Consider the following 20,892-nt stretch of genomic DNA (forward strand, 5'->3'; position numbering starts at 1 on the left):
AACCTAATCAAGGACTTTGTTAAATGGTGCAACTCAAACCACCTGCAACTGAACACCAGCAAAACCAAGGAACTGGTGGTGGATTTTAGGAGGACCAGACCCTTCATAGACCCCGTGATCATCAGAGGTGACTGTGTGTAGCAGGTGTAGACCTATAAATACCTGGGAGTGCAGCTGGATGATAAATTGGACTGAACTGCCAATACTGATGCTCTGTGCAAGAGAGGACAGAGCCGACTATACTTCTTTAGAAGGTTGGCATCCTTCAACATCTGCAATAAGATGCTGCAGATGTTCTATCAGATGGTTATGGCAAGCGCCCTCTTCTACACGGCGGTGTGCTGGAGAGGCAGCATAAAGAAGAAGGACGCCTCATGCCTGGACAAACTGGTGAGGAAGGCAGGCTCTATTGTAGACACGGAGCTGGACAGTTTGACATCCATGGCAGAGCGACGGGCGCTGAGCAGACTCCTGTCAATCATGGAGAATCCACTGCATCCACTGAACAAGATCATCTCCAGACAGAGGAGAAGCTTCAGTGACAGACTGAGGAGATCGTTCCTCCCAAACACTATGGGGGGTAAACATTAACATTATACAAAGTTACTGTCTGTTATACCTGCAGTGTTATCACTCTTTAATTTAATATTGTTCTTTATCAATATGCTGCTGCTGGAGTATGTGAATTTCCTCTTGGGATTAATAAAGTATCTATCTATCTATCTATCTATCTATCTATCTATCTATCTATCTATCAATCATATAGTGCCTTTTTATATCTATCTATCTATCATATAGTGCCTTTCATATCTATCTATCTATCTATCTATCTATCTATCTATCTATCTATCTATCTATCTATCTATCTATCATATAGTGCCTTTCATATCTATCTATCTATCTATCAATCATATAGTGCCTTTCATATCTATCTATCTATAAGCCACCATCATCAGGTCACTCCTCAGATGTTTTGTGGGGTTTATGTGGGGGCTTTGGCTGGGCCACTCGAGGACACTCGGAGGCTTGTCCTGAAGCCATTGTCTTGGGGTCTTTGACTTGCTGAAGGGTGAGCCATTGCCCCAGGTGGAAGTCACATGCACTCTGGAGGAGTTTTTTTTCAACAACCTCTCTGTATTTATTTGGCTGCACTCATCCTCCTCTCAGTTCTGACATTTCTCCCTCTCCCTGCCGCTGAGAAAAGCCCTCCCATAGCATGGTGCTGCCACCACCATGCTTCAGCATTGGGATAACAGTGGAAGGTGATGAGCAGTGCCTCGTCCTCGTCACACAAAGGGCTTGGAGTTCTGTCCAAAGCGTTCAGTTTTTGTAAGGCAATACCAGAGAAACCCTCATAATGGCTTCTCTGACTTTCATTGGGGGCGGCACGGTGGCACAGTGGTAGCGCTGCTGCCTCGCAGTTAGGAGACCTGGGTTCGCTTCCCGGGTCCTCCCTGCGTGGAGTTTGCATGTTCTCCCCGTGTCTGCGTGGGTTTCCTCCGGGCACTCCGGTTTCCTCCCTCAATCCAAAGACATGCTGGTTAGGTGGATTGGCGATTCTAAATTGGCCCTAGTGTGTGCTTGGTGTGTGGGTGTGTTTGTGTGTGTCCTGCGGTGGGTTGGCACCCTGCCCAGGGTTGGTTCCTGCCTTGTGCCCTGTGTTGGCTGGGATTGGCTCCAGCAGACCCCCGTGACCCTGTATTCGGATTCAGCGGGTTGGAAAATGGATGGATGGATGGACTTTCATTGGCACAGCTCTTGTCTTCATGTTGAACAACGACAACTGCAGACTCCAATGGGTAGAAGCAAACCGAGGTATCGTATGAAGCCATGAAACCTACCTGAGGAATCACGAAACAGCTGGGACACCAATAGTCACAAACATTATGGTGCTCTTAAGTGGGGGGATCATGTAGAAGAAGTGTTGTCAGTTCAAAATGTACGCAAATCCCCTTATATGAAAGTCTATAAGGTGCCAATGAAATGTTGGTGGTGCCAACCGGGCAACCTTGTTTAATCGGAAACAGAGAAACAAAGAACTAGTGCTCTCGACACTCGGGTGTAAAGGTTTTAATAGCCATTGGGTTCAGCACTTGAGTGGGCGGGGCCTTCTCTGGGCATTGTGGGAGGGGCTAAGTGCCATCCTTTGACATCTTCTTGGAACCGTGGTGGAGAGAAAAGCTGTTAGCGCCAGTGCCCCGTCTCATCCTGCATTAGAGAACCTGGACGGTGGTTCCCTGGCGCACATGCGTGACAGTAGATCAGCGTTTCTCAACCTTTAAGTATTTGCGACCCGAGTTTTCATAACAGTTTTAATTGCGCCCCCCCCCCAACATTTGTTTGAAATGTAGATGCATATTTTATTATACCAACTTAACTTTTATCGACATTTATCTAACTCTATATTTATTGTTCTAGTATCAGAATGTAGTTTAAGTTAATTTGTTTTGGTTTCAACAGATTTTTTTTTCCATATTTTTGATTGTTTTTTTTTTTGTACATCTTCGTGACCCCCTTTTTATTACTTTGCGCCCTCCTAAGGGGGCCCGCCCCACAGGTTGAGAACCACTGCAGTAGATGTATAGATAGACAGAGAGGGAGATATTGGGATGGACAGCCCACTGGAATGGTTTCTGCTTATTTTCTGGGCTATCCATGGATGAATATTATGGATGGGTGTCTTGGCAGGGATGGCTGCTGTTCCATTTTCCAGCCAGTATCACAGAAAGGCAGGGAGAGCCTGGGTGGCAGCATCCCTCTGGCGTACCTCCTGTTTGCACACCTGCAGGGCCCTGTTGGGGTCTTGGGCTCCTGCTGGGAGGAGGAGGAGGAGGAGGATCTTGTGCTTCCTAGCTAGGGTGCTGACATGCTGAAAGAACTTTCGGTTCCAGGTTAAAAAAAGGGAGCCTTCTTCTTCACCCAGGTGAGCTGGAGTCAGGAGGAGGACAAAGCTTACCAGGGGAGGAATGGAGGAGGAAAAAGAATCGTTGTGGTGATTCCGGTGGAACAGAAGGCTTGTGTAAGATATTTCACCAAATTAAAAAGTTTCTTTCAATCTGAGAATTGTGCAAGCGCGGTTGTGTCTGGGATTTAGAGGATCTGAGATGTTCCCAAATGAATTCATTTTGCTAAGAATGCATACTTTCTTTGTGTATATTGCACAGCATCATCCTGTTTTTGGTGTTGTAGCTATGCTTGTAGAACACTTTATTATTATGAGAATAAACAGGTTAGGAAGCTGTTGACCAAATTTGCCTTCAATGTTACATTCAGTTATCCTCTGGTAGGCTTCATATGAGGTGTTAATTCCTGGGTGAGAAACAGCCATTGAATCTGAGGCACTGCTGGTATGTAGCGGCCTCTAGTGGTCACAGGACAGACTACACCCTTGAACAACTCGCAAAACAGGCATCGATGACAGCTTCCAGGAACAAAGTTTAATCTTTTTTGGGCAGCACATTCGTAATTCTTCCTAGAATATCATGTCACACGTTGACTCGAAGGTGTCCTCCCTGTCTTGCATGTCTTTTTACTCTCACTCTACTACAGACAACTGGATCTGCCATCATTTCTACACTGTCCTTTGTGATCTGAATGAACTCCACTTGTATTCTGGTTCTGTGTGACTCCTCTTTCTCCACTGATTTTTGATTGTTACTGCACTTCTTGGGTACAAGTTACCATAGCCTTCCACCTTAATAAAAGGATAAGTAAGTGTGTGTGTGTCCATTCAGTTGTTATGTCTCTGTCACTCCAACAGATGGCGCATCACAACCATTTTTAGTAATAAAATGCCTTGCATTTGTAATTGTAACAAATGGTGCATCAGAAACACTAAGGATGCTTTTACGAATGCCATACCAAATGGCATATAACAGAGATACAGTAATCCCTCCTCGATCGCGGGGGTTGCGTTCCAGACCCCCCCCTGCGATAGATGAAATTCCGCGAAGTAGAAACCATGTTTGTATGGTTATTTTTATATATTTTAAGCCCTTATAAACTCTCCCACACTGTTTATAAATATTCCCTGCAGAGCTATACAGCATAAACCCTTTGTATTCTCTTAGATATTAGGTAAGATTCATTGAAATTATGTATGTAAACACACTGTTTATATACAGTAAAACCTAAATATTATTTTATAGATATCGAGCGTCTCTGATATCACACATGTTACAGCCATTACGATAGACAGGCCACCAGCAATAAATACGTACAATGCAAGAAAAATAGTATACAGTAAAATGTGTGTACAGTGACACTAAACGTACGTACATGTACTAAGTACTGTAAGTAGAAAATTAATTATGGTTACTCACCAACAATGACACGATGACTTGTGCGATAACATTGAGTTTTATTTTACTGCACAACAAAGGAGAGCGTTACAGCCCTTAAAGAAGCCTCTTCAGGCGACTGTGTAGCACCGCCGTTGTTCTTCTTCAATCCAAATCCCTAAAGCAGATTCCATCCAGACTACTGCCTTATTACATCCTCTCACAACTCATTTTGTACCCTGGTTAAAGGACACTGCGGCTGTAGATCTTATATTCTTTTTCTCCTTTTTAAATAAAAAGAATCATAGCCTCATTGATGCCGTAATGGCGTCCTACAGTGGTGTAGCTTTTCCCTTCCTTCAACATATCCAAAACGTTTACCTTTTCGGCAATCATTAACATTTTCTATTGGCGCTTGGGCACGGCCCCTGAAGCAGTAGCAGGAGCAGATCGTTTTGGAGCCATAATGAAGGGCTTGACTACGCACAAAGATAAACACAAAAGTTAACTCTTTACACAGCGAAACACGTTGATGCTGAATGAGCGAGACAAGACTACCTGGTTAACGCCGCGGAATCGAATTCAATGCTCCGACGCTGAGCCATTCAGCACACAGGAACTTAACTGCGTGCTCTGATTGGTTAGCTTCTCATTCATCCGCCAATAGTGTTCCTTGTTTGAAATCAAGTGAGCAAACCAAATGAGGAAGCATGTACAGGAAGTAAAAAGACACATTGTCTGCAGAACCTGTGAAGCAGCGAAAGACCTGCGTTATATATTTAGTTATGCTTACATATAAAATCCGCGATAGACTGAAGGCGCGAAAGTCGAAGCGCGATATAGCGAGGGATTACTGTATATGCATTGCATTTTCCATTCCAACGGATGGTGCATCACAACCATTTCAGTAAAAAAAATGCCTTACACTGGTAATTCCAACAAATGGTGCATCACAAACATTAACACTCCATTTACAAATCCCACACCAAATGTCATATAACAGAGATATATGCATGGCATTTGTCGTTCTTTTTTTTTCATTGCATCTGAAGGAGTCATTTTTGTTATATTTTGTATGATGACAATAAAGCCTTCTAATCTAAGCTAGTAGGGCTGGTCACTCTAAATGGACCCTCTTTGGCATGAATGTGAGTGTGCGTGAGTGTGTGCTGCAATAGACTGCAGGGGTTGGTGTGAACATTAGAAGATTTTAGAGGAGACCAGGCCATTCAGCCCATCAAAGCTCACCAGTCCTATCGATTTAATTCTTAAAAAGAAAAAACAAAGAAACCATCAAGTCAAGTTCTGGAAGTGCCTAACGTCCTCCTGTCTACCACACTACTTGGTCACTTATTCCAAGTTTCTGTGGTTCTCTGTGTAAAGAAAATCTTCTTAATGTTTGTGTGAAATTTACCCTTCACAATCCCGTCCCCGTGTTCTTGATGAACTCATTTTAAAGTCACGGTCTCGGCCCACTGAACTCATTCCCTTCATCATTTTGAACTCCTGAAGGTTCAGCTCTTTTAATCTTTCTTCATAACTCATCCCCTGTACCCCTCTAATCAGCCTAGTCACTCTTCTCCAGACCTTTTCTTGTGCGGTTCTGTCCTTTTTGTAGCCTGGAGACCAAAACTGCCCCCAGTACTCCAGATGAGGCCTCACCAGTGCGTTATAAGGACTTGAGCAGAACCTCCTGTGACTTGTACTCCACACATCAAGGCGCTATATAAGATGACATTCTGTTAGCCTTCCTAATGGCTTCTGGACACTGTCTGGCAGTTGATAGTGTCGAGTCCATTACGACTCCTAAATCCTCATAAGGCGTACTCTCAATTTTCAGACCTCCCATTGTGTATTTAAACCTCACATTTTTACTTTACATTTACTGACATTAAATTTCATCTGCCACAAATCTGCCTAAGCCTGTCTGCTATCCAAGTCCCTCTGTGAGGATTTAATGGATTCCAGATTATCTGATGATCCACCTACCTTGGTATCATCTGCAGACTGAACCAGCTTGTTCTTTATATTCCTATCCATATCATTTCTATATACAGTATTAAAAATAGATGCGGCCCTAACACGGACCCCTGCTGGTCACCACACTTCACTTCACTCAGCTCTGATGAGGTTCCTCACACCATCACCCTCTGCTTCCTGTGTCTGAGCCAATTCTGCACCCATCTACAAACATCACCCTGAACTCCCACTTCTTTTACTTTGATGCCCATCCTCTCATGTGGCACCTTATCAGATGCTTTCTGAAAGTCCAGATAAATAATATCATAAGCTCCACTTTAATCAAATCCTTTTGTTGGTTCCTCATAGAATTCCAGCACGTTGGTAAAACACGACCTCCTTCTTCTGAACCCCAGCTGACTGTTCAGTAAAACTCCTGTCCTTGCCATGTGCTGCTCAGTCTTATCCTTAATAATTCCTTCCATTAAATTTCCCTGTGATGCTCATTAAGGTTAATGTCATGGCACCAGCACTTTCTTTTCATCTGACAGTGCACGGCTTCTTTGTGTAGATGGAGCGATCATATGATGCACAAGACTTGTTACAAATATTATTCCATCTCTGTTGACTCGATATACACTCACCTAAAGGATTATTAGGACCACCATACTAATACGGTGTTAGACCCCCTTTCCCCTCCCGAACTGCCTTAATTCTACGTGGCATTGATTCAACAAGGTGCTGAAAGCATTCTTTAGAAATGCTGGCCCATATTGATAGGATAGCACCTTGCAGTTGATGGAGATTTGTGGGATGCACATCCAGGGCACGAAGCTCCCGTTCCACCACATCCCAAAGATGCTCTATTGGGTTGAGATCTGGTGACTGTGGGGGCCATTTTAGTACAGTGAACTCATTGTCATGTTCAAGAACCCAATTTGAATTGATTCGAGCTTTGTGACATGGTGCATTATCCTGCTGGAAGTAGCCATCAGAGGATGGGTACATGGTGGTCATGTAGGGATGGACATGGTCAGAAACAATGCTCAGGTAGCCAGTGGCATTTAAACGATGCCTAATTGGCACTAAGGGGCCTAAAGTGTGCCAAGAAAACATCCCGCACACCATTACACCACCACCACCAGCCTGCACAGTGGTAACAAGGCATGATGGATCCATGTTCTCATTCTGTTTACGCCAAATTCTGACTCTACCATTTGAATGTCTCAACAGAAATCGAGACTCATCAGACCAGGCAACATTTTTCCAGTCTTCAACTGTCCAATTTTGGTGAGCTCGTGCAAATTGTAGCCTCTTTTTCCTATTTGTAGTGGAGATGAGTGGTACCCGGTGGGGTCTTCTGCTGTTGTAGCCCATCCGCCCCAAGGTTGTGCGTGTTGTGGCTTCACAAATGCTTTGCTGCATACCTCGGTTGTAACGAATGGTTATTTCAGTCAAAGTTGCTCTTCTATCAGCTTGAATCAGTCGGCCCATTCTCCTCTGACCTCTAGCATCAACAAGGCATTTTCGCCCACAGGACTGCCGCATACTGGATGTTTTTACCTTTTCACACCATTCTTTGTAAACCCTAGAAATGGTTGTGCGTGAAAATCCCAGTAGCTGAGCAGATTGTGAAATACTCAGACCGGCCCGTCTGGCACCAACAACCATGCCACGCTCAAAATTGCTTAAATCACCTTTCTTTGCCATTCTGACATTCAGTTTGGAGTTTAGGAGATTGTCTTGACCAGGACCACACCCCTAAATGCATTGAAGCAACTGCCATGTGATTGGTTGATTAGATAATTGCATTAATGAGAAATTGAACAGGTGTTCCTAATAATCCTTTAGGTGAGTCTTTGTCTATCTGTTCATGAGCTCCCAGCATATGTGTGCCAGTCTTTGCCTGAATGCCATCTTCTGGCTGCTCCTCGCCAGTTGGGACAGACATGAGCTCTCCTACACCCTGGTGAAGTGAAGAGGGGCTTCTAAATTAGGAAAACAGATGGAATGCTTTGACTTCTGCTCATAAGAGTAGCACCAAATTCACATCACTCTGACATTTTGGAGCCAGTTAGGGCCGTTTTTCTACACTTCATAAATACGGGCCCTGGTCCGGTTTACGATTGTTTGAATCTGAAGTCCATCTTTAGTATTTTGTGTCAAGTAAATCGTAACAGAACGGCCCTCTCGTCAAAAAATAAAATCCATTGTGGCCTTAAGCATACCAAACCACTTTCTGATAAAACTCAAATGAAATTTCAGAATGATCAGAAATAACAATAAAAAGAAAAAAAACAAAACAAAACAAATATAAGCCAGAGAACACCCCCTGCATTCTGTCAGACATTAAATTTGATTTCCATATTTCATTGTGCTTTGTAAATAACCAAACAATTATGAAGATTAACTTGATTGTTGTTGTCTGCATGTTAATCTGGAAAAATTTTACTCCGGATTCCCTTCCTGTGGTAACCCTCCACATTTATCCGGGCTTGGGACTGGCGTGAAGAAACACACTGGTTTGTGCATCCCCTGTGGCTGAGTTGATGTGGGGGGATAAGGGGGAATATTGGCTAGACAGAGGGACCAAACTAAGAAAGATATGCAGCAGGTTAGGGTGATAATGGATAAAGATGGAAACGTACTCACAAGCGAGGAGAGTGTGTTGAGCAGATGGAAAGAGTACTTTGAGAGGCTGATGAATGAAGAGAATGAGAGAGAGAAGAGGTTGGATAATGCAGATAGTGAATCAGGAAGTGCAACAGATTAGCAAGGAGGAAGTAAGGACAGCTATGAAGAGGATGACGAATGGAAGGGCCGTTGGTCCAGATGACATACCTGTGGAAGCATGGAGGTGTTTAGGAGAGATGGCAGTGTAGTTTTTAACCAGATTGTTTAATGGAATCTTGGAAAGTGAGAGGATGCCTGATGAGTGGAGAAGAAGTGTGCCGGTGCTGATATTAAGAATAAGGGGGATGTGAAGGACTGTAGTAACTACAGGGGGATAAAACTGATGAGCCACAGCATGAAGTTATGGGAAAGAGTAGTGGAAGGTCAGTTAAGAAGTGAGGTGATGAGTAGTGAGCAGCAGGATGGTTTCATGCCAGGAAAGAGCACCATAGATGTGATGTTTGCTCTGAGGGTCTTAATGGAGAAGTATAGAGAAGGCCAGAAGGAGTTACATTGCGTCTTTGTGGACCTGGAGAAAGCATATGACAGGGTGCTTCAAGAGGAGCTGTGGTATTGTATGAGGAAGTCGAAAGTGGCAGAGAAGTACGTAAGAGTGGTACAGGATATGTACGAGGGAAGTGTGACAATAGTGAGGTTTGTGGTAGGAGTGATGGATGCATTCAAGATGGAGGTGGGATTACATCAGGGATCGTCTCTGAGGCCTTTCTCATTTGCAATGGTGATAGACAGGTTGACAGACGAGATCAGACAGGAGTCCCCGTGGACTATGATGTTTGCTGATGACATTGTGATCTGTAGTGAGAGTAGGGAGCAGGTTGAGGAGACCCTGGAGAGGTGGAGATATGCTCTAGAGAGGAGAGGAATGAAGGTCAATAGCAACAAGACAGAATACATGTGTGTAAATGAGAGGGAGGTCAGTGGAATGGTGAGGATGGAGGAAGTAGAGTTGGCAAAGGTGGATGAGTTTAAATACTTGGGATCAACAGTACAGAGTAATGGGGATTGTGGAAGAGAGGTGAAAAAGAGAGTGCAGGCAGGGTGGAATGGGTGGAGAAGAGTGTCAGGAGTGATTTGTGACAGACGGGTATCAGCAAGAGTGAAAGGGAAGGTCTACAGGACGGTAGTGACACCAGCTATGTTATATGAGTTGGAGATGGTGGCACTGACCAGAAAGCAGGAGACAGAGCTGGAGGTAGTAGAGTTAAATATGTTAAGATTTGCATTGGGTGTGACGAGGATGGACAGGATTAGAAATGAGGACATTAGAGGGACAGCTCAAGGGGGACAGTTGGGAGACAATGTCAGAGAGGCGAGATTGTGTTGGTTTGATCATGAGCAAAGGAGAGATGCTGAGTATATTGGGAGAAGGATGTTAAAGACAGAGAGGAAGGCCTAAGAGAAGGTTTATGGATGTGATGAGAGAAGACATGCAGGTGATGAATCTAATAGAACAAGATGACGAAAAACAGAAAGATATGGAAGAAGATGATCCACTGTGGCAACCCCTAACAGGAGTAGCCGAAAGAAGAAGAAGAAGAAGAACTTGATTTGTTTGGGAGCCGGAATTCTTGCTGGGCTGTAGGGGATCAAATACTTCTCTCAATGATATGCAAATCAATTTATAACTTTTATGTAATGTGTTTTTTTCCTGGTTCTTGGTTAATATTCTGTCTCTCTCTATTGAAATGAAACTACCATTCTAACTAGAAACCGTTCATTTCTTTGTAAGTGAGCAAACTTACAAATCCAACAGGTGATCAAATATTAATTTCTCCCCTCTGTGAGTGTTTATAATGATGAGGATCCAGCACAATATCAGAAGCGTCTCACTATGCCAGCGACATTACTCTTTGCTGGATCAGACATCTGATTTGTCAGCATTCTCCCACTTGGCTGTGATGTCCCTTCTGCTTCTCTCTTTGGCCTGAATATGAATGTATACAGGATTATGCATTATATTCTGGGAATGAATGTTCTTTTAAAGCAAGTTAAATACATAGATCTCTTTTTCTGTATCATATCTCTCTCTCTCTTGTAATTATTTTTCGTCATGGGTACAAAAGGGATGCTATTGGTTCTAGTCAGTTCTGTACCCTGCCCCTTGCTGGGTACAGCAAGCATTCAAACATGGCAGGAACAACTCGGGACAGGGCGCCAGTTCTTCCATTCCAGTCCGTGTTTTTTTCTACACTGGATTGTCGCATGTCTTATCTCCAGTCACCTAACTGTAGAAGGTGCGACTCAAAAGTTTTTAGACGAGTTGTTTTAAAAGAGTTACATCTAGTGTCCGACCCCGTAACTACGTAGTTCTATGCTTCATGTACCGTCGTACCAATCTCCAAATGATTGCTGATCGTTTGAATATCGGTAAGGAGGTAGTTCGCTGGATTGTAAATGAAGACTGGGGGTGGAAGACAGATCTGCGTAAGATTTGCTCCTCACGTCTTGACCACAGAGCAGAAAAAAAGAACACATCGTTTACTGCCAGGATCTTCTTTTAATGGGACAAAATGAATGTCTTTGGGAAAATATCATTACGGGTGATGAAACACAGCTAAGATCCGGCCACCAAGCAAGTGGAAGAAATTCAGTGAGCAGTGACAAGGGCGCTTAACAACATTTCCAGAACTGCTTTCCTGGAGGGCATGAAGAAGTTGAAGGAAAGTGCAAACAAGAGTATTGATAAGGAGGAATGTATTTTGAAGAATAAAAGTAAATTCTGTCCATGTAACACGTTATCTGTGTTTTATAACAGTTGTCTAAAACCTTTTGGGTCTCACCTTGTAGATTTAGGAAGAAACACAAGTCCCAAATATAGGAAGAAGGGGATTCTCTATTGAGAAACCGAGTCAGCAGCCAAAACCAGGAGTGGTGAGACTTTCCTGTGCCACCCTGCTGCTGCTACTAACCCTGTGGCACAGCACCTAGGAAACCAATCTGATCCAAATTGGTAAGTCAACAACAATACTAGAAAAGCACAAAGTGCCTTTAATGGTAACTGTTACCTTTATTTGATTTGAATAGCGTAAATTACGTAATTGCAATAAAAAAGCATTTTCATTTTCCATGAAATGTGAAAAACCTCCACAAGTGCGAATAGTAAGAAATTAAAAAAAAAACCAACAAAACTCCAAAAATGGACAAAAGTTAAGTTTTATTTCATAGCTCTGAGCGACAACAGCCATATACTCTATACCAACATCTCTAAACAAGTTTCATTTTATATATGAAAATATTTCTTATTTACAATATACCATATATTAAGAGGCTGCAGCTTTGCAGAATTCTTCTTCATTCACATTCTCACATTATGACACAACATTAATGAAGTGCACGTGCACACCTCAGGGCGTGAGAGCCAGCGAGTACACACAGATATGTTTATGGCTTTCGATTTAGGACTCTGGACGAGTGTCAGTTCAGAAACGAGACAATTAAGAGTGAAACAGCAAGCTTCGGCTACATCCACACTGCAACGTCTCCGTCCACGCTAGCATTTTCACATCGTTTTTTGAAAGTTTCTCAATCAACACTAAAACGTCCAGAATTGCACATGACAGAGACATTCGCCTACACTGGCATGTACGTATGGGTGGAAAAGTCCTTGAAGGGACAGTAACACCGCCGTCCACGGGATTCATCCTAAAACTACAGCTGATGGTAAATCGTTTGCCTTCTGCGCACGTATACAGCATTCAAACTGTACAAAACACAATTTAGAGGCCTACAACAGCAAACACCGTGGAAAGCAACTCCTCTATGGCCAATCAGGGGATGAGACATTGTAATAAGCAGGATCCAATCAGGGAAGGGCTAAAAAAGCAAGAACAAATCAGAGTGCAGTTAGAGTCTGCATTTTTAAGAGTCTATGTTTCCATCAGTGATGCCAGGTCAGTGGTTTCCTTGACCAGCTGGGCTATTTTTGATCGTCATCCGCGGGAAGGGAAAAGATAGGCTTTCACAGGTTGCAATTTTTTTTGGTCTATTAAAAAAAAAAAAACCTGAGGTACTGTGGGCTATTTTTCAACCTATATGAATTTTAACCATGTTTGTCATCTATCTGGAACCCCTTCCCCTGATATTTGCACTTGTATTATGTTCTTGGAGGTTCTAAAATCCCCGCTCCCCCAGTTGTTTGATGGTATATACCCATTCTATCGGAAATATCTAAAAAGGGATTCTGCCCCCCAACTCAGGCTTTGGTAGGTACCTAACCCTCTTGCTCCGACACCGCTCCCCGCTTTCCATTGTGTCATTTTGTCTACCTCAAACATTGGGCTATTTTTAAGCAGTCATTGGGCTATACATTTTTTTGGAACCTGGCAACCCTGGTTCCCGCTTGCCCACATTGCAATGGTGAATTTGTGTCCTCTGAACTATACGTTTTTTGAGAGATAAACGAGGCAGGGTAGTGTGGACAAAAGGCGAAAATGAAGACTAATGACTGTGTTTTTAAATGAAAATGCAATCATGTTTACGGATTTGTATACACTTTTGGGGTGGGAGTGGCCACACAGTGGGTGGGCTCCATTCAAACCCCTTCTTTTTGATCTTTCCCAAGTGCCATTATTTCGAAGTGTCTTCTCACCTCCGACCTGGCAATAAACAAATTATTGGGTATGCAACTACAAAACTGGACGTCCTAATCCAGCAGAGAACTGGAGGGATTGATGCTCACCATATTGAACACCCGACTTTACTGGGTTATCTGACTACTCTGACAGCACACAACATGCTAAAAGAGAAACATGGCTGCAGGTCTCACATGGCACACCTGACCAGGCACTTGACCTCTGGACAAGCAGCAAAGAAAGGCAGAGTATGTGAATATCAAGTCTGAAGTAAAACAGATTAAGCTAGTGGTCCCATTCAATAGTCTTTTTTGCCCACCTATTCATGTGCCATGCTGGTGACACTTCTGTTTGCTCACAATTTCCAAGCCTCACCTCTGCCATTTTCAATTATTACCGAATTTACTCTTGTACCACGCACCCTCGTGTAAGATGCATACCCTAACTTTTACAAAGAAAATCTCGAAAAAAGTTTTGCCCCGTGTACGACGCGCATTGTGATTGTATAGGAAGCGTTTAGAAAGAGAGAGAGCGCTGTTGAGCGAGAGAGATAGAGTGAGCGAGCGAGCCCATGTAGAAGAAGTAAACATTACAGAATTACATTTCCTTGTGTATGACGCGCACCTGATTTTCTAATGCTAATTTTCGGGAAAAAATGTGCGCGTGGTACACGCGTAAATACGGTAGTTGGTAGCCAGGGGTTCTACTTCAGAACTTGTTCTCCCTGCTACGATACATTTTTGGGAAGGCTTATTGTTACATTTTATGAAAACAAATGATAAAAGGACGCAAGCATCTGTTTGTGAAGTACGTCGCGGGCAAGACGTCTCATCTGACTGCCACCACCTACCCGGTCTTTCTGACCAGTCACTCATTCGAATCTTACATTTCTGCTTTACTTTGCACCTTCCTGTGTATCTCATCACATCATATTTTTGTAATCACCTGGTTGCAAATTCTGGTAGAAAATGAATGTTTAAGAATAGTTAATCATAATAAAGCAAAGGAAAAAAATACAACGATCCCCACAACAGATTACAGGGGAACCTCGAGATACGACTTTAATTCGTTCCAGCACTGAGCTTGTATAGCGAATTTCTCGTATCTAGAACAAACTTCTCCATTGAAAATAATGGAAATCCAGTTAATCCGTTCCACACCCCCAAAAATATCAACATAAAAATCAATTTTCCTAACAAATAACACTGATAAATAATATATACAGGTGGAACCTTGGTTTGCAAGTAACTTGGTTTACGAGTGTTTTGCAAGACAAGCAAAATTTTTTAATTAATTTTGACTTGATAAAACGAGCGATGTCTTGCAATACGAGTAGTATGGATACACTTTGTCTGCTGAGCGTCATGTGAGCATAACTGAGCTGATGGTTCTTCTCTCTGCGCATCTCTCTCTCTCTCCTTATCGCTCGCTCTCTCACTCGCGCACGCATCTCTCTCTCTATCTCTCTCGCTCGCTCACCTCTCTCTCTCTCTCACGCATGCACCTCTCTCTCTCTCTCACGCATGCATCTCTCTCTCTCTCTCTCTCCTTATCTCTCTCGCTCGTGTGCCCCTCTCTCTCTCTCTCTCCCTCCTTATCTTGCGCGCGCGCGCGCACCTCTCTGCTCCGCCTCTCTCTCTCTCTCTCCCCCTCCTCTTGAGGGCAATCATCTCCTATTCTCCGCCTGCATGTCTGCGATATTTTTGAATACGCTTATACAGCGAACTGCTACAGCGAAACAATGAAATCACTAGCGCACAAGCGCGTAGATTCTCACGCTATGGGAGGACAAGGAACACTGAGTGAGCTGAAACGCGTCACGCATAACCACAGCCTGGCTTGTGGCTTGTTACGGGAGCCAATGCTCATATTTAGAGCCGAATTTTTCGCTCATACTTTCCTCTTATCTTGAATTTCTCGTATACAGAGGTGATCGTATCTAGAGGTTCCACTGTATTGTTATTTTCCAATAAATTAACGATTACAAAATGGCATGAGCCTTAAATTACAAGCAAACGTTAGGCCTCCTATGTCATGGGGTCCATATTGTCAGTTGTACAGTGAAATTCTTACTTGCATGTGCTGATTAACACGTAGCATTTTATAGGTCCCGGTGCCATGATTAGTGTGACCCAGTGAGCAGTGTGAATCACACAGTGACAGCCACCCTACCTTGAAGAAACCTAAACATCAAGGAGCATTGAGTTAGTCCTTTGTGCACCCCACACACTCCTTTCTTCTCAATACCACAATTACCTGTACTGTGAACACTCCTCTACAACAAACCATGCCAAGATGTCACTTGTCGTAAGAGAAAAAAAATCAATGGACACATACTGCGGCCTTTACGGTGCACAGTAGTCTCTAAGTTCTTTACCAAGATCAGTTTTATTGATGGAGAAGTGGAGAATCATCTAATGAATTGGACTGCATGCTGTTCCGCCAAGATCTTGGAGCTGTCAAAGACTCTAAGTTGAGACCCTGTTGCAACCTTTATGGAAGTTTGAGGACCTCACTACCATTAGAAGTGGTGGCTTGAGGTCCTCAATTCTAAGAAAACCTTGAAACTCTCCAGTCCGTCAAAAGCAGAAGCCTGAGATCTGACTAAGAGTACAGTTCGAAAGCCTTAATGTCATCCAGGACTGTTGTCAAAAGGCACAACACCAACTATCTGAGACACTCTTTGCTATTCAAGATGGTAGGCTCAAAAGCCTTCAAACCATTTATGATTCTAGCTATGGCTAAGGTTGTAAGTGTAAAGTGTCAGCCACAGGTTGGTCCCATATAATCCAGATGTCCAAGGCATCTGCTGCTGTCTAGCACAGCGGTTCCCAAACTGTGGTACGTGGTACGCGGAGCCTTTTCAGGTGGTACACATCGCGGTCCCTGAAATTTTATTTATCTGTGCAAAACCCTTTATGACAAGCCTGTTGTGAGCAAAAACCAATGAAACTGTTTAAATACAATAATACATGGAGTTCCAGATTTAATGTGGTGTGAAATTTCATCATCTGAATAAATAAAACCTATTATTCGAATCAGTATTTAGTTCATTTAACGCTACCATAATTCCATTTCGCGGAAGTCGACTTCTACTTCTTCACTGTTTGAGCTTTTGGTCACTAGATGAACGCACAACGCCGACACTATTTAGTCTTCACAGAAACCGCTCGCGTTTGTTGTTTTACGTGCACTGCCGCTGTATCGCATCATAGTCACTAGATCTAAGCACAAAGCCGATACCATTTCGTCTTCGGTAACTGCGTCACATACAGGCCGAAGGCAGGATTTAGTTTCGGGGCAGAATTTATCAATTTATGTACATGCACAAATTTTTTCATTAATTTTATGCATAATTTCTTCCAATTCTTTAACTTTTATTCAGATTTTGGGAAGGTTTAGACCCGAACTCCCTCCCTTACAGCTCTCCCTCCCTTTCAACAAGGTGCGGGTGGTACGCAACGCAACTCACTTAACCTCAGGTGGTACTTGACGTCCAAAAGTTTGGGAACCCCTGGTCTAGCATACACTATGAAACCCTCACTGTCAGATAAGACGGCATTCTGGAAAATGAAGATTGAATATTGTCCATTGGCGCAGCCTCCTAAGTGCTTAACCTTGGAAAAACAAATCAACATATTTTTCAACAACAAGAAAAAAATGTTACTATGTATATCAAGTACTAAAACTGAGTTGGAAAGGTATGTCTAGTGTCTGTTGCTGTACTGATGCAGACTTACGTAAACGTCACTTCATATGATAAGTTTTGAAACACTAACCAACGCCCAGCCCGATGTCACAACCTGGACAGTCGAAGCGCGTTTCTAAATGCATTTTTCTTATATTTTTTCTGCTCCTTGTGCATGACAGGGTAGAATCTGAAAGCCTGATCTTTATTGTGTTATTTTAGGCAATCACAGTGCAAGGCTTAATGACTTCCAGATCTCCCCAATATGACGCTAACAGCTGCTGCATTATGAACGGTGCTTACTGGGATACCATCTTTCTTGTACTTCTACTTGATCACAGTTATGTTGCCTTTTGGCCACAAAGGTACTTGACTGAATTCACCAGGTATATCATGGCGGTTCAGTTGTGTAGTGTCGTGTATATGCGCCAGTTTCACTATCCATGTCAATGTCTGATGACCATTTGACATCGTCATCACGATCACTTGATTCAGCTACTGGTTCAGTTTCAGGTTGTTTTCAAACTGGCTTCACAGCTTCTTGATTACACACCATTGTGTTTTGGATGATGTCTCCGCCCCACTCATGAATATTGATGAATTATCACAGAGTGCTAAAATAAAACCTTTTATCGGCTAACTAGAAAAATTACAATATGCAAGCTTTCGAGGGAACTCGGGTGTCTTCTTCAGGCGAGATGTAATCACATTACGGCTGACATGGTACAACACCCTAGTACCAAACAGTGGTAGAACGCATAGAAAAATTCATGATATTTCGCAGTATGATGTTATTTAATCTACAAGATGGCAGCAGAGTACTGTCCTGTGTGTTACTTGGGCTTAATGCTTCATATCTCATGAAAATCAGCTAATCCAAATACTACTTGGGATTAACCGTATTTACACAGAATTCCAAGCTCAACAGCTGCTCTGGGTTAACACTAAGGAGGTTAAGGACATATGAAGCTAGTCCCAAAACTTTGACTATTATGTATTGTAGGGAAGAGAATTCTAAACTCAGTCCTATTTGACACCATGGCTGCAGGTTTTTCTTTCAACCCGTTTCAGAACCAGTGTAACATCCATCCATCCATTATCCAACCCGCTATATCCTAACTACAGGGTCACAGGGGTCTGCTGGAGCCAATCCCAGCCAGCACAGGGCGCAAGGCAGCAAACAAACCCCGGGCAGGGCGCCAACCCACCGCAGGGCACACACACACACACACTAGGGACAATTTAGGATCGCCAATGCACCTAACCTGTGGGAAGAAACCGGAGGACCCAGAAGAAACCCACACATACACGGGGAGAACATGCAAACTCCACACAGGGAGGACCCGGGAAGTGAACCTGGGTCTCCTAACTGCGAGGCAGCAGCACTACCCACTGTGCCACCATGCCACAGCCCAGTGTAACATTCTTATGTTACATTGATCTCATTATTTAGTTATCTGGCCTACAAATATTCCTATGAAATTAAAAAATATTTGTATTCCTTTAACAGCTTTGAATATCAACACTTCTTAAGCCATTTTCTTTATCGTTTACCCTTTTCTGTCGATTTCGCTCCCTTAATCGTAATTGAATGCTGATTAACAGTAATGAGCAGTATAGACGAAGGTGCTAAGGAAGAGCAATTACTCCACTGCCTTTATACTTGTCTGATGCTTACAAATGAGTTGACAAGTGAATGTGGCACTGAAGTCATTTGTCACCGTTAGCATTGAGTACTGTCAGAATTGGGACACAAATAAAACAGTGTGAATTAAAAGATAAATGGCAAAGAAAACTTAAGCATTATATGTCTTGGCAAAAAATACAAATATTTCAGGATTTCTAAGAAAAACAGAATAAAAAAAAAATCGGGAGTGGTCTCCCCCTAGACTTTCTCGTATACTCAGATGTGGGGATGGATTTTTGAGGAATAAACTGCAAGACAATGATTATATTTTTATATTATGTACATTAAAAAACAATCAACAAATCAAATCAAATGAATAATATATTGAATAATTATTATAAAAGTAAAATTGAATACATCAGACTCTGCAGCTGCATGAATAAATGGTAAAGTACCACTTCTGGTTAACGGAAATTGCCCAAACGTTGATAGAAACCTACGTTTTGTACCTAATACTCGTATGCAAAATGTGGTTGAATTAACTGGAAGTGTACTCAAGTAATCGTGTTTACACACACAGACAAACACACAGATGTAATTCCAAAAATGGTATTTTCGGACTTGGGGAGATCTAAAACGTCGACATTCATCAAAATCTTGAAAAAATTTTTTTGGAGGATTCCAATACTTTCCCTATACTTCGGAAACGAGAAAGTCAGGGAGGTCTAAAACATCGAGATTCATCAAAATCTCGACAGAGAACCTTTGCACTTTCTCTATTCATCGTATACAAGAAAGTAAAAAGGACAGCTCGGTCAACGATAAGATTAATTAAAAGTAAGAATGAGGCATGGATTGTGAAATTGGTTGGAATAAGACCACACCCAAGAGGGACACCCTTTAGAAATACAGTCATAAGGGTCTCCACTTGGAGGGGCAGCAGAAGAGACAGAGACATGGCTGAAATAACAACTCAGGCCAAGGAGGAGGGAGAGAGACGGGGTGAAAGGAAGACGATGAAATGATCAGTAAAGCTCTCTGTGGCTCTAAAATAGCTGGGCTTTCTGGGATTGTTTTGGAATGGATGAACATCAGAGTTTTGCTTTGAGTTTTTGTTTCTAATAAAATGGGACGTCCAACCCCTTTTTCTGGTTCTCGCTTGTCCAAATTTATTGGGCCATCACAATACAGTGCCGTATAAAGTAGTGTGAAGGCCTGAAAAGTGCCTCAAGTTGTAATCTGGGACTGATGTTGTTGGCTCACTTTGTATCTTCAGTGCTAAGACAGTAGATTGAGACCAGCGGTCCTTTCTAATACAGTAGTTTTACAGCCTGGTGCCAACAAACACCGCTGTTTAAAAGATTAACGGGGATTCAGGAGTGGTGCTTAAGATTACGTGCCTGTCAGTGGTCACTCGGTCCAGCTACACTGCAAATAACCAAACCCCGGCATTAGACAATGAAAACGTTTGTGCATCCACCTTGATCGTCCACGTGAGCTCAGCTTTTTCGGTTAGTCGTATCAAGCCTGTTATCTCTGCATGCCAGCAGACACAGGAAATCACTGTGACAAACGGTTTTGTACAGGTAGAAAAAGAACAAGAAAACCAACCTCAAGCTAGTCAGTGCAGTTTTAGAAAATGCAGAAGGCAAGTGACAAGCCAGTGACAAGAGACCTGGCCAGGCCTTACGCCGACTGCTTTTAAAGACATTAGAACAAGTTAGCTTTCTTCGTCAGTTGCTTCAGCTTCTCTCGAGAGTTCTGGCTCCGAGGTGCTCGAGGCGTCGTCCTCATCATCTGTCTGCTCGCCGGTATGACACAACATTTGCGCCTGAGTTTTGTGCGTTATTGTAATAGTGCAGGGACCTTGGGCCCAAGGCTCCCCATCCACTTGCATCGGCATCCTTGAACTTTTCAAAATGAGCTGCGAAGAGAAGGGAAACGGTCAAAAACCGAATTTCATCTCATTTCTGAGGCCAACAGTCTCGCTGTGCTTGATTTCATGTTGATTATGTTTGTAAATGGCAACAGCTTGCAGTGTGATGAGCTCAGCTGTCTCATTTAGTAGCTGTG

At 42.9% G+C, this 20,892-nt stretch overlaps 1 protein-coding gene across 1 annotated transcript in view; it reads right to left on the reverse strand.

The window, feature by feature from the left end:
• Positions 1 to 19,259: 19,259 nt before the first annotated feature.
• The window catches only part of dgke (diacylglycerol kinase, epsilon), a 45,062-nt gene continuing 43,429 nt past the window's right edge, over positions 19,260 to 20,892 (reverse strand). The window contains exon 11 of the mRNA XM_039740284.1: positions 19,260 to 20,743. Coding sequence (XP_039596218.1) covers positions 20,540 to 20,743 — 204 coding nt within the window. The 3' untranslated portion in view covers positions 19,260 to 20,539. The remainder of the gene's footprint in view (positions 20,744 to 20,892) is intronic.

The sequence above is a fragment of the Polypterus senegalus genome, chromosome 17 (genome assembly GCF_016835505.1).
Source record: "Polypterus senegalus isolate Bchr_013 chromosome 17, ASM1683550v1, whole genome shotgun sequence".
Taxonomy (NCBI): Eukaryota; Metazoa; Chordata; class Cladistia; order Polypteriformes; family Polypteridae; genus Polypterus; species Polypterus senegalus.